This window comes from Papilio machaon, chromosome 5 (assembly GCF_912999745.1).
Source record: "Papilio machaon chromosome 5, ilPapMach1.1, whole genome shotgun sequence".
Lineage (NCBI taxonomy): Eukaryota > Metazoa > Arthropoda > Insecta > Lepidoptera > Papilionidae > Papilio > Papilio machaon.
The window spans coordinates 6,095,238-6,109,412 of record NC_059990.1 but is presented as its reverse complement, the minus strand read 5'-3'; the positions used below and the strand labels follow the sequence as shown (position 1 = coordinate 6,109,412).

The following is a 14,175-nucleotide window of genomic DNA, read 5'->3' as shown; positions in this document are numbered from 1 at the left end:
ATAGGAGTATCGCGCGGGAATTCGAACAGTTAACAATGAGATGAAGTTGTTATCAGAGTTTGATGGAATTATTGATGTAAATGTGCAGTAGAACCTAGATATCTAGACCTAGATATATACTGAATCTTCGAATTTACAAGAAGTTCAAGATATAAAATATTTGAGGGGGAATAATTAGTAAGACATCGTTATATTTTACTAACTTCAAGGTACACAGTCTGATTTTTTAAATACGAGTTATCGAATATAAATATGTACCATAATGCATATACATAGATATAACATTTTGTTAGAGTTAAAGTCTAAAGATACTAAGTATTGGAGGTTTTAGAAAAACGGAACAGCATTTTTTTTTACTTATTGAAAATTACAAGGTTCTAGTAATAGGGATTTTACTGTAAGCAGTTTTATAATTAATATTCAAACAACGGAATAAATTAATTTGGGCTGCAGTAAGTTTTGTAAGTTCTCAAATCACCTCTTTGTATATGCTTTGTTATATTCACGCTGAACCGTTAATCTCTTTAACATTTAAATCATTTAATCTTGTTCTTAGTTCTTCTATAAGATTGTCCCGTGGCACTTCTTGTTCCTCTCTTGTGGTAATGTTCCTGATTTTGACAACACCTCGTTTTAACTCCGACTCACCAAGTACTACTGCTAAAGGTATACCATTCTCCTCACAGTGTTGTAATTGATTCAACATTTTTGGATTCTTCTTGTATGATTGTTCCGTCTGAAAATAATCGTTTCAACAAATAAATATAAAGAATGCATGGAATAAAAGTGTTGAGGTTATAGAGGTAAGGTAAAGGACCTTACCACATAACTGTTTGTATTAAACAATTTTCCTAGGAATAGATCTATCATTTAATTTGCTGTCAATAAAATTTACAAATATTTCTCTTTATCATTTAAACTAAGCTAGACTTATGCTAGGATATAGATCACGATAATAGTCTTTTGTCGGGAATAGAACCCACGACTGTTTCGACGTAACCATCAGACTATTGTGTCAATAAACTGATGTAATTAAGACAATAAACTTAGTATTATTGTAAGTTCGTATTTGAAGACTAACCTTAATCCCCGCATTCCATAGTTCAGCGCAAATCTTCATGCGTTCCTCGAGGAAGTTCTTCTGTGCGGAGGCGACGTAAACTTCTATATCATTTGTACGCACATTTATATCACCGGATGCCAACTTCGCTTCTAATATTGAGAATATTCGTTCAACACCAATACTGACACCTACACATGGCACCTGAAAAAGCAATAAAAAATAATTAATGAAAAAAATTTTAGGTAACAATTTACAATTGTTTTAAATAAAAAAAAAATTATGAATATTTTTTTAGTTAGCAGTTACCTGTTTGTTCTTGGAATCGAACATGCCAACAAGGTTATCGTATCTGCCACCCCCTGCTATCGATCCTACTGCAAGCTCTTCGTTGCCCACTTTAATTGGTTCTGTAATTTTAAACAAAAACAAATTACATACAATCAGTTATTATCATGTAATGATTTAAATTACAAGCAATTAACTTGTAAATGCTAGTATTTTTCATTTAAAATAAAAAAATAGACATGAAAAAATAAACTACGCCAAACCGACAAAACAATAGTTCTTTACAGTGAGTTACTAATGCCAAAACGCGTGTGGAAACGTTTGCAGTTTAACGGTTCAAGATCATCTGCGCTCTGCTCAATGCCCTCCCCCGCATCCCTTTTCGCCCCACTAAACCTAAAATTTTGTTTTGTCCAGCAATACATGCGGAACTCCGAGCCCTCAAGATGTTTGACCTATATCTGTTTTTTTTATATATAGTAGAAGGGGGCAACCGACCAACAGACCGCCTAAAGTTATTTGATCCGACGCCCATGGACATCCGCAACGCCAGAGGAATCGCAGATGCGTTGCCTGCTTTTAAGGAAGGTATACGCTCTTTTCTTGAAGTCTTATTCAAAGACTACCTTATGTCCGCAACTACATCGGCGAGGAACAAAAAAAAAGCTTGTGAAGTAGCCTATGTGTTCTTCCACATAGTATTGTAAATCTATATCAAATTTCATCCAGATCCATGCAAACGGTTCTGGAGATACCTTCTAACAAATATCCATCGATCCACACATCCAAACATTCGCATTTATAATATTAGTAAGATTTAACGTTTATATATATAGATGTATTACTGAAGGTTACGTTAACATGATAGAAAAGCAAGTTAATGAAAACGTATTTACTTTGATAGTCAATGTGACATAATTTGTAATTACTCGATTTTTGCTACCGGTTATGTGGCAGTGGAATAATGTCCATGACCAAACAGACTGGCAAAATTGCGAAACGTAACCGGTTTCCTAACATCTACTAGTAAGAGGGCTTGTCTAGTTCTAGTCGGCATTGAAACATAAAATTCAATATATCCCGTTATTCTAAACTAGTTTGTACACGATCTTGATTTTCGTAATTAAGGTTTTAAGTTTGAGAAGAAAAGATAATGTATGAAACTTGACATTGAATGAAAACCACAATACGCCGAACCATACCAAAAACAAATCACTAATAATATAGGTAACATGAAACATATCGAATTAAGAAGCTTTGAGTATAATTTTATGAGTAATAACAATTAAAAAATTCAAGAAGTTTTCATATTAAAAAGTATAATGTAACTATTACATTATGAAAACATAGTTGTGTTGAATTCAACTTGCTACAGTCGACAAAAGTGAAAGTACATCGTCGTAATCCATCACAATTTGTAAAAAGTGTAACAATTACAACACGATACAGCAATGACATTAAAATAAGATTACCTACTCGATTTCACTATCTGCCGTATTGTCGTTGACGGAAAGCAGTAATCGTTTGGTCCAGTAAATTATTTATTATTTAAAAAAATAATAGTGAAATTCGAGATATATATAAAAAAAATATTAATTTGAGACAACTTTTGCCTATTTTTTTATAAATAAAAAATCAATCTTACTTAATATTATAAATGGACAGATGGATGGATGTTTTTTAGAAGGTATCTCGAGAACGGCTAAGCGGATTTTGGTGAAATTTGGCATAGATGTAGAACATAGTCTGGAAGAACACATAGACTACTAATTAATTTTTTTTAAATTCCACGCGGACAGTGTTTATACATTTATACTTTCTACATTTCTGATGGCTTTGCTCTGAGAAAGTTTACTAGTTCATGTTGTTTATGATTCTGATGTAATTAAAAATGAAAACAGATTAATAAATCACTTACGTGTCAAAACTGCTTCATAAATAACTCCAGTGTAGTAATCCAATCCTCTCGCTAAACTCAAGTCAAAAGAAATCTTTTCCTTTATACCCATCAATTCACTATACTTCAGCAGTAACTTAATACCTTCTAACCCTTCCACTGCTGCTTTGGATTTAGACAACTTCTCGTCTTTTAATAATTTCTCAGCCAACTCCGCACCACCATTCAATCGTACATATTCTCCTATTCTATCTGCAGCTTCCGGAGTTATGCCTTTCTCATTTATCATTTCCGTTCTAACTTCTTCCCATGGTGACTAAAAAAACATTTTAACTAATTACCAGGAACGAGGATTTCCGCTAATTACATCCACAAAAGAATATGGATAATGACTTTCAGTTCAGGTATTCAAGTTATAGAAAATATCCTTGCACGTCGCAATTCAAACAAATGTAACTTTAAAGGTAGAATACAACCAACAAACATGACTGTACATCAACCTTGTCTGTGATTAAGTAATAATTATAACCTTGTCCTATTTAAAAATAAAACTATTTGAAACTTAGTCAATATTATGTTTACAGATTGAAAATTTACCTTATCCAATTTATCAACAGTGGAACATGTTGAACGGAATTTGTCAACAGGAACACCGCAAACCTCAAACATTCCATCAAGCAGTCTCCTATGGTTGACCTTCAGAACATACTTTCCAATATCAAGGGCATCTAAAATCTCAGTAACCACTTTGAGACATTCTACATCTGGCACCATCAAATCATATTGACCAGCAATATCAAAATCCTGAAAATAAATCAAACATTCTAATCTTTAATTCATCTCACAATATCATCTCAATACTGCATGATTAGTTAGATGCACAATTTTTTTTATCACTCAATCATTTATCATAAGAGTCACAAACTCAATTTGCCAACTTCTTTTTTTTATTAAGCGACAGCTGCCTGTAGATATCTGTAACTGCATATACATTGCCTACCTTCCAATGGAAGAAGAGACAAACAAAAAGGGATACTTCATCTTCCTATGCACCCCTTACTACATCAAATCCACTTCCCACATTTTTTTTCTTATAAGAAAAGGGTGAGATGGGAAAGACAACTAAAATAAGGCCTCCAGCATACACCCTCATCAGTCAAATTACAGTAAAAATAGGTCTACTTGATAAAATATGGTTATATTGTACTTACACATTGATAAAACTCTCTATATCTGCCTCTTGTCATAGCTGGATTATCTCTCCTATACACTTTAGCTATGTGATATCTCTTTAGAGTGTTGATCTTGCTCATTGCCAAATATCTGGCTAAAGGCACAGTCAAATCATATCTCAAGGCAAGGATTTCACCGCCCTGATCTTTTAAGTCATAGATTAATTTTGAATCTTCACCATATTTGCCTGTAAGGACTTCCTGTAATGCAAAAAAAATTAAATAGTCAAAATATTACCAGCCTTCTTAAGCACCCTCATGACGACAACCATGGACCTAGCCTGGGGTGGATGGGGAGGTAAAAATGCCCCTAGCCCCTTAGAAAATTTTAATGGTATTAATAGTAAAAGGCCATATTTATGGTAGCTGCCCCCTAACCCCTGGACCTAGCCTATATTGTTGGTTGGTGAAAACCCTTAATGCCAACATTTTGTGAAAAAGATAATTTTCAAGAAATACAGATGGATGTTAATGTATAAAAAACATTAATTTTAATTTTTTTTATTCATTCTTGTGCCTATTAACAATTTATTTGAAATTGTAGAAGAAAAAGTAACAAAAGTAGTGTCTTAATTGTAATAGGAAAGAAACTGTCACTAAATTAATAGAGTTTAATTCAATTTATTCCATAATATATAATAAGATATTTTAAAAAGTTACCTTTAACTCAAAAACTGGTGTATCAATACATTCAGCTCCGTGGTTTTTGAACACTGTTATAATTTTTTGTAATACATTGTTTCGTATCATCATTTGTTGTGGATTATAATCTCTTGTTCCTTTCGGGGTTTTGAGAACAAACTTTTGTGTTGATGCATCTTCAGTTCCAAGCTGTGCTTTCAAAGCCAACAATTTACTAACTTCAATTTGAATCTATAAAACAATAAATTAGTTGTAAATATGAAGAAAACTGAAAGTTAAAGTATTATTTAGTTTTTGTCTTCTACAAGCTAGCTTTCTAATACCTTGCATTGAGATGAAGTTGCAAAACATTTTTTGTAAACATTGTTGCTTAGCAAATGGCACAATTGCAATTTCATAGCTTTAAAAAACATGTTTATATTTGGCTTCAAATTAATCCACTATGGTTCCTTGTCACCACTGATGGTAAACATTTTACAACCGGAAAAAGAAATATTTTAAGAATTAGGTTAATACTCATTTAAGATCAAAAAAAAAAAACAATAATGTTGCCTATCTATGGTAACTCAGAACCATATGGGGAGGTTCACATTAAAAAACGTTTAGGGCTAAAATATGGTGCAAGATGATAATAAATAAGAGTTAAAATATCTCATGTGCTTAAAAAAATAATCTACTATAAATATATCTGCAACAACACAAACCTGCTGATCATAGGACTTATCATTGCCTATTTGCAGATTTTTAAATGCATTCGGAGAGCAAGATACAGGGAAAAGATTTATTTCTGACTCATTGAAACTCCGCATATGGTACCACCACCTCTTTATGTATTTATATTTTTGAAAATCTATATCTTGACCTAATTTATTTAAAATCTCTATATCTAATTGGGTGGGAGTATATCCACTCAAGTAACTAAACTGAGACAAATGTTTATCTATATCTTCAAGATTGTAAATACATTTTTGCGCTTTCTTCTGCTACAAAACCAATAGATAAATTATTAAATAATACATGATGCAACTCATAGACAACTTACATGTGTGTACAAGTTGAAGTTTTTACGGACAAACATTACTATTTTAAGAACAATAAAATAATATTTATAAAACAAACCTTATCGCCAGATTCTTTCGCAGATTTCAACTTCCTTACTATATCACCCTGTTCCTTAATTTGTTGAAGCAAAATTTCCTGAGATTCAGCCATTATAGCACAGATAAAATAAGTGTTCTAAGATTTTAGTACTTTCAGTCACAACCAGTCAAGGCTAGTAAAGTAAAAGTAAGAACGGTATCTAATAAATAATTGTAGGTTAACCTCACGCTACACGGAACCTTTCATTTCGTTTCTCTGCTTCGCAATTTGTCAATGACAAATGTCAATCACAAATTGGCGATGTTTTGGTTTTCGGCAAAGAGTACGGTTTTAGGTGTTTGAAAATCACATCAAAAAGTCAAGACTAAAGTACAAAAATTATTTTCAAATCTGTTGTTGAAATGTTTTTGCAGTAATTTCTAATTAATTGATTTCAAAATCTTTTCACTTTTAGGTTTCAACGCATTTTTTGAAAACTCAAATTGTTGACATTAGAACAACAATTGTTGCATTTGAATGACATTGACATTTGATATCTGAAAACACGAAAACATAGGAAAAAGAGCCCAAGAAACAAAAATTGATAATTATTAATTTACTGTACTAATTTCATTACAAATAATTAACTTCAGAGTATTATTGAACTATGGACAGATTTGAATACATTGAAGCTCGACTATTTGAAGGGGAAAACTATTTAAAACGAGAGAAAAATGTGAAAATATACGATGGCGAAGATAAGGTTTGTTTTCACTTGTATATTTTCCCAAAAAATTAGCTTCTTATTAATCTTTTTAAATTTTTTAGACACAATATGTTGATGGCGAAGTTGTACTTACATCACATAGAATTTTATGGGGCAAGCCGGGAGACATACCAAAAGGACTAACATGTTTATCTCTTCCATTATATTATGTATTTTGTTTGGAAGAAGAGAGTAGTGGTGTGTTCGGTCTTGGTGGACCAAAGAGGATTATTTTGCATTTAGGTCCAGCACTTCCAGGTATAGTTACAACTTACAAGGTTTTTAATTAAAAAAAATAACTTCAAATCTCGCTATTATATTAGAGTTCAGAGATGATGATATTTTACAGGTAAAAGACCAGGCCCTGCAGTAGTAAGTCCATACCACTTTGTGAAGTTCTCATTCAAAGATGGTATAGACCCTCTTTTTTATAAAGCATTGTCTGAGGCTGTGAATGCTAAAGCATGGGAGAGATCAACTCCATTGACATCACCAAGCTCAGAATCTGCAGTAACATCCACAAGACCTCCGGTGGCACCTGTGAACTCAAAGATTCGGTCAGGTATTGTTGGCATTGAAAGAAGTATAGAGGAACAGCATAGAGCTACAGATGAAAGTATAAGTGTAGCATTTCAAGATCTAAGAAAACTTATGGAGAAGGCTAAGGAAATGGTGTCAATATCGAAAACCATATCAACTAAAATTAGGGTATGTTAGTATTGCAAAGATATACAGTATCAATTTTAGTAAACTAGCTGTCGCTATGACTCTAGTTTTTTTTATTAGTAGCCTATGTGTTCATCCAGATTGCTCATTCATCTATGCCAAATTTCATCAAGATCCGTTCAGTCATTCTAGAGATACCTTCAAACAAACATCCATCCATCCATCCAACCAAACATTTGCATAATACTAGTAAGATGTGTCTTTAACTATTGAAAACATCTACAAAATCGAAATTTACTTCTATGCAAATTTATCTGATGATATTTGAGTCACTGCTGAAACAATTTTGCTGAAACATTGTTATCTCTGTTTTGTACAAAGAAAATAAGAGAGATGACTATCTTTTTGTTAAGAGTTTTAATCACTGGAAACCAATAATAATAAGGTTGTAATAATCTTGTCACTATTTACAGGAGAAACAGGGAGATATATCTGAAGATGATACAGTTAGATTCAAATCATACCTCATGAGCTTGGGTATTGATGATCCAGTTACTAGAGATACATTCCGATCAGACTCAGATTACTATGTAGGCTTAGCCCAGCAGATTTCAGACATGATGGTTGCAGTATTAATGGTAAGGATTTAAATATCAAATTTATTATGAATATTCCAGAAATCTTTCCTTGCACATTGTAATGAAGTCCTAAATAAATTCCGCTCTATAACTTCTAAACTAAAGCTTATCTCAATTTATATTGTGTTAGATAGATTATATGAAATGTAAAGAATTATGCCTGGTTTACATTTTACTAGTACAGTTAGAAAGTACTGCTCTATATCAGCACTGGAATACACCTGGCATAACATTAACACTGACACTAGTGTGCCCAAAGAGTTTATGTCAGGCCAGCTCAGGCGTAATGTAAACCAGGTTTTAGATTCTAATTTTAAAACCTAATTGACAGTATGTTGATAGTCTATGCTACGGTACTGTACTCTTTTATGATTGTTAAAAAAAACATTTTTGTTCTTAAAATATTATTCAATAAGGGAAAGATGTAAAATGACTCTGCTAAAATTAAATTAAGTAAAATTATAATACATTTTATTTGTTTTTCAGGACTGTGGTGGTATTATGTCACTTGCCGATGTATGGTGTAGGGTTAATAGAGCAAGGGGTTTGGAGCTTGTATCACCGGAGGACTTATTAAATGCTTGCAAGTATGCAATTTATCATAGATGTTAGTTTTGTAGTGTCGGTGGCGAAGTTGCTAAATGCTTGACAGGATTGGACCAAAATCTATATGCCCAAGTTCAATCCCCGCCATGTACTAAAGTTTTTTGAATTTCACATATACATTTATCTGAGATTATTCAGCGGAGGAAAACATCGTGATTCAATTCAAATTAGTGAAGAAATTCAAAGATATGTGTAAAGTCAACCAACCTGCATTGAGCCAGCGTGGTTGACTATGGCATATTTACCCTATTAGGGTAGCCTCCCTCTTAGTGGGGAAATATATGAGCTGACAATGATTAGTTTATGATTTAATTCAGTGTTTTAATGAAAGGATTCAAAATTTTAATGTTTTTCATTAAGATTTTGTACAAAATGTACCTTAGGCCTTTTATAGTGTTTTATGTTTTTTATAAGCTTATAAAATACATTTACTTCATACTGATAAAAATATAGTTTCCTCCTACATTTTCAGGTTACTACAATCAATTGGTGCTCCAATGTCACTTCGCAAGTTTCCTAGTGGTGCATGTGTTCTACAACTGAACAGTCAGAGAGACGAGGAGGTTGCTAGAAGTACAAGTCAATTGGTAAGTTCTATGTATGAAATTAAAAAAAAAAAAAATTTCATCTAACACTATTAGGTAAAAAGAGAACATAATATATGCCATTATGATATTTATTTTGTGAAAGTTCTGGTATAAAATTAAGTTAGATCGTAAAACTAGCTGTTTCCGTGCGGCTTCATCCACGTGCAATTCCATTTTAGTTAAATAGAAAATCTTTGTTTTATCGTTTACATCGCGTAACTTTCAATTGCAAATGTCAAAATTCAAATGGCAACAAAGGCCTTCACCATTGGCTGAGAATTACCGTTACCATGGCAACCATCCATCTTTGCTGATTCCTCGCATAACAATTTACTAGACTTTATGTTTAATGTGAAAATACATAGCCTATATTGTGACGAAGTATAAGGTTTTTTTTTATTACAAAAAGGATTATTTCAAAAGTCATCTAATATTTAATTTTCAGCTTGAAGAAAATGGAAATCTTACACCTGTGAAGTTATCCCAGCTAGCCAATGTTTCTGTGTTACTGGCTCGAGAGAGACTGTACACTACGGAGCGTCTTGGCCTAGCATGTAGAGACGAATCTATCGAGGGACTAGCTTTCTATCCGAATTTGTTCCTAACTAAGTCATCATAAGTGTAATTATACGTTAAATAAATAATATTAAATCAATTGTTTTGTTTAAATCGTCGTTTAAAAAATGTACTAACAGTACTGGATTCTAACACCTAGTTAACTATACCACAAATTTGAAATTCAAGATAAACGGCGGTCCGTTGATCGTATATAAAAAAACATAACGAGATAAAGCACAAAATTTTAATCATCCAGCTTAATACTTTCACAAAATTCAAATGTTATACCTATATAATTGTAAGCAATTTAGCAACGTAAGCATCCTTCACTTAATACTCAATACTGTAAAAACCATTTCTCAAAATATCTCACTCTTTATTATTAATAGCAAATAGATATGAGCAACTTCTAATACAATTATACGATTAAAGCCAAACTTTTTATCATTCATACAAAAATAAATATTTCAAAGGTTAAGTTAATTATATAAGATAAAGGTTTTGAAAATATATAATTATTATAAATGGGTAGAAAAAACAGTCACAGTGAAAAACAATTTTCATTCAAAAGCATTAAGTATTAAATTCACAATCAAATCAGTGCTCAAAGCTATGAGAAAGCATTTATCACCTCTAGTTATAACTTTTAAAAGCATATCAAACATTAATACTAAGTTTTAAATGTCAATCTATGGATATTATGTCCACAATTAACTTCACTTGTACAACTTCCGAGAAATAGCAATTGAATGCTTTCCAAAGTAGTAGGTTATCTTCTTCTTTCTGATGTTTTCAAATGTCATATCCCCAAATGTTATGTTTTAAGTACATCAGGATATAACATAAATTGCATAGCCTTTATAACCAATCACGTAAGTACATCATCGTGATAAAAAATGTGGAACTGTAGCTTCTCAAATGATATTCAATTTAATTAGTTCCCATACACCATAGAGGGTTTAGAAGAAGTCCATAAGTATAAGATTACCATTTTGAGGTCTATCTAAACCTCATCTAGTTTTTTAACATGCAAATACCTTCTCAAATGTCTATGATTCTTGTCACTTTGTTCTCTTTTTATTTTATTTTGTACATGGCAGAAACACGCCACCTTTAGTCACTTTACCTTCTAGCTTTAGCCTTTTTCTGTTCAGTTTGTGCTGTTTTCTTCCTAACATTCGATTTATTGAATTGCCATTTAAACATACCAACCAACCATATAAATGATTGCATAATCATTTTTTGTGTATTATTGTTAAAATTCACTTATCCATGGGAGTAATGTTCCAAAAATTTAAATAAAAACTCCAATAAGAAACTCAAATCTGAATTACTTATAAATTATATAAAATGTGTGAAAACAAAAGAAGATTTAAAACAACATAAAGTGAAATTAATAACAAAAAGGTGCTTTGAAAAAAAAAAAAAAAGAACTATTTCTACTTTTTATTACTCTGTGGAATGTAACCTAAAAGCATACAAACATTTAATACTCAATTGCACTTTTAAAATCCTTTGGTGTTTGCTTAGACTTGCCACATAATTCCCAAGCTTTGAAGTCATCACATGCTCTTATATTTTCAATATAACATTCTACACCTCTTTGGAATGGTAACATCATTTCATCATTAATCATTTCTGATAGACGGTGTAAGAATGCTATGTTTTTAGCAAGGTTTTCTTTAATATTTGTGGATAATGGCCTTTCAGTGCATTGCACAATATCAAGCTGAAAAATTTAAAAACACCTTAGAAATATTATAAACATATATTTTTAATGGATAGATGTTTCCAACTAATGATATTATATGGTATCACAATAGCTCCGGTTGAAATTTGGTAGAGAAAAATTAGAGGACTCATTTCTTTTTATTTAATTCCTTGCAGACAAAATCACACATAATAGCTTGTTAACATTATTTATATAATTGTAATTAAATTTTTAAAATGATTACCTCTTCAATCATATTATTTTTAATGCCAAGATAAGTAGACAGACTTTCTGCCAATGTTTTAACAGTTGTTGGTATGCGGCCAGATTTGTTTCTTGACACAATGAGATGTCCAACCTGAAAAGTGAAATAAACCTAAATATATTTATCCTGTTTCATGCAAGTTTTAGCTAAGATTGTTATTATTTTATTGAAATTCAGTTTTTTTTTATATCAAAAGTTGGCAAACAAGCAAACGGCCACCTCGATTCGCTGAAATAGTGAGGCAACCATTGCCTATAGACATCCACAAATGCAGATGCATTGCCTACATATAATCAACAGAGAATGCACAGAAAGAGGATATTTCCCCTTCCTATGCGTCCCCTTTTCTGCCAAATCTACTGTAATCCAAATACATCCGAATTGTTTTCACTGTGTTTTGAAAAGTAAAACAATAATGATTTTATACATACTTGAGTATCAAATACTGAATTCAGCTTAACATTATGTTTGTGATACAAACAGTCTGAAATTTTCCTGCAGTCATGTACTATTTTTTTAGGGCTTTCACATTCTAGTAATTTCTTTAAGCCAGCATCAAATGCATGATATTGCATAACTTGAACATCAAATATGTAGATTTGTTGAGGAGTTGATAATACAATGAATGGCATTTTACACTTTCTACCCATGTTAGCCCCATCTGTGCTCAGTGCAATATAGTTGTACTGTGCCAAATCATCAATTGCAGCATGAAAATTCTTATCAACTTGATTTATGTAAATATATTTCTTTGTAGTTTTAATTATTTCTTCACATTCTTTTTGTGTTAATTTCAAATATATTTGCTCATTTTCTTCATGAATTTTAGTTATGTTTCTGACTTCAGAATCATAATAGTGGCAAACACCTTTATCCCCCTCACCTTGAGGTAATTCCTTAACATTGTATAAAGATATTTTAGATTTGTCTGTAGTCATACTGTAAAAACGGCCTTCAATAACTTCTGAATTCTTTGTTTGTATTTGTAAAAGTTCTCCTTTCATGTAAAGATTATCCATTTTTAAAGTTTATCTTATAGTTAAAATAATAAGTTATTGTTATGCAATTTTTAATCTTTTTTCACTGGCTTAGGTGATTTTTCTGCCTCACCATACGCCTTATAAATATACATGCCTAATGTAACATGTAAGGCAATTACTGCAACTATAGCAGAATAGACGCTGCTTGTAACGTTATCAAGTCTCAACACTCCATCAAATACAAGACTTTTAACAAAGAAGAAGGATACAACGGGTACTACAATAATAAAGAGACAGTACTTGATCACTGTCTGAAAGACAAGAAAGTCTGGTAGGTCCTAAAAAAGATTAAAGTATAAATAAGTACTTGAGGTGTCTGCTAAATCAATCTATTAGGCTATTAACGTTTCAATCGGCACTTACATTGGCTCGTCCTTCGATCATCATAAAGTAAAAAAAAACAAATGGTAACAAATTTAAGTTAAAAAGCACACCCACTTCATCAGTCACCTTCAAGCTAGTCAAGTTCCTATTCGAAACGGATTTGAAACACTTATCGACTTATCTTACGAAATAATGCATGACAAAATTTCTCTCACAGGATTTTTGACATTTGCGTTCCAAAGTTGCCAATGGTCGAGTTTCGAGTTGTTATATAAAAAAAAATTATAGACGACTTGGGAACCACCTCCTTTTTAGTCGGTTAAAAATTAAAATAAGCTGTTGACGAAATAGAACTTAAGAGTAAAGTAGTAGTATTCTCTTGTAATAAAACATCCACACAAACACCTAACGAATCGTTAGTACCACTTTACCTTTTAATGAAAGTTTAAAAAAGAGGAGGTGTATTGTGTTCAGTATTGACGTTTTCAATGTGTTGTGGTAAGTTATAAAATATGTGGGTAGGCGAATTTTTAATTTTTTTCATAATCCCTTCAAAGATTTTCTGTTTACAATTTAAAAAATGTTATTTTTTATATAAGAGAAGGGGCAAACGAGCAGCGGGAACACCAAGGTGTTCATCGACGCCCATGGACATCCGCAATACCAGAGGAATCGCAGATGCGTTGCCGGCCTTTGAGATGGTGATATGCTCGCTTCTTGAAGGACCCTAAGTCGTAGCGGTTTGGAAATACCGTCGAGGACAAACCATTCCACAACGCGGCGCTACGCGGTAGGAAGCTACGCGAAAACCGCAC

The 14,175-nt window shown here is 32.1% G+C and overlaps 4 protein-coding genes across 6 annotated transcripts; 1 reads left to right on the top strand and 3 right to left on the bottom strand.

The window, feature by feature from the left end:
- Positions 1 to 439: 439 nt before the first annotated feature.
- Positions 440 to 6,520, bottom strand: LOC106713540 (histidine--tRNA ligase, cytoplasmic). 3 transcript variants are annotated; one of them, XM_014506353.2, is made up of 9 exons: positions 6,239 to 6,520; positions 5,824 to 6,102; positions 5,138 to 5,350; positions 4,457 to 4,678; positions 3,843 to 4,049; positions 3,267 to 3,561; positions 1,370 to 1,470; positions 1,082 to 1,264; positions 440 to 736 (listed from the first exon to the last, which is right to left on the bottom strand). In XM_014506353.2, the coding sequence occupies exons 1-9, from the start codon at positions 6,329 to 6,331 to the stop codon at positions 503 to 505; spliced, it is 1,827 nt and encodes a 608-aa protein (XP_014361839.2). In that variant the 5' UTR covers positions 6,332 to 6,520; the 3' UTR covers positions 440 to 502. The 3 variants fall into 3 exon arrangements, with proteins under 3 accessions (XP_014361839.2, XP_014361841.2, XP_014361840.2); XM_014506355.2 differs by lacking the exon at positions 5,824 to 6,102 and adding an exon at positions 5,443 to 5,578 and having other exon boundaries at positions 6,239 to 6,317; XM_014506354.2 differs by lacking the exon at positions 5,824 to 6,102 and having other exon boundaries at positions 6,239 to 6,519.
- A 212-nt stretch (positions 6,521 to 6,732) lies between these two features.
- Positions 6,733 to 10,087, top strand: LOC106713525 (vacuolar protein-sorting-associated protein 36). Its single transcript, XM_014506337.2, has 7 exons — positions 6,733 to 6,962; positions 7,028 to 7,223; positions 7,315 to 7,673; positions 8,105 to 8,269; positions 8,756 to 8,856; positions 9,348 to 9,462; positions 9,908 to 10,087. Exons 1-7 carry the CDS (start codon positions 6,867 to 6,869, stop codon positions 10,079 to 10,081), a joined length of 1,206 nt encoding a protein of 401 aa, XP_014361823.1. The 5' UTR covers positions 6,733 to 6,866; the 3' UTR covers positions 10,082 to 10,087.
- Positions 10,088 to 11,448: 1,361 nt separating this feature from the next.
- On the bottom strand, positions 11,449 to 13,089 carry LOC106713519 (piRNA biogenesis protein EXD1). Its single transcript, XM_014506332.2, has 3 exons — positions 12,428 to 13,089; positions 11,976 to 12,089; positions 11,449 to 11,749 (listed from the first exon to the last, which is right to left on the bottom strand). The coding sequence occupies exons 1-3, from the start codon at positions 13,013 to 13,015 to the stop codon at positions 11,507 to 11,509; spliced, it is 945 nt and encodes a 314-aa protein (XP_014361818.2). The 5' UTR covers positions 13,016 to 13,089; the 3' UTR covers positions 11,449 to 11,506.
- On the bottom strand, positions 12,992 to 13,615 carry LOC106713520 (vacuolar ATPase assembly integral membrane protein VMA21 homolog). The gene is made up of 2 exons (XM_014506333.2): positions 13,400 to 13,615; positions 12,992 to 13,314 (listed from the first exon to the last, which is right to left on the bottom strand). The coding sequence occupies exons 1-2, from the start codon at positions 13,421 to 13,423 to the stop codon at positions 13,066 to 13,068; spliced, it is 273 nt and encodes a 90-aa protein (XP_014361819.1). The 5' UTR covers positions 13,424 to 13,615; the 3' UTR covers positions 12,992 to 13,065.
- Between the last annotated feature and the right edge of the window lie 560 nt (positions 13,616 to 14,175).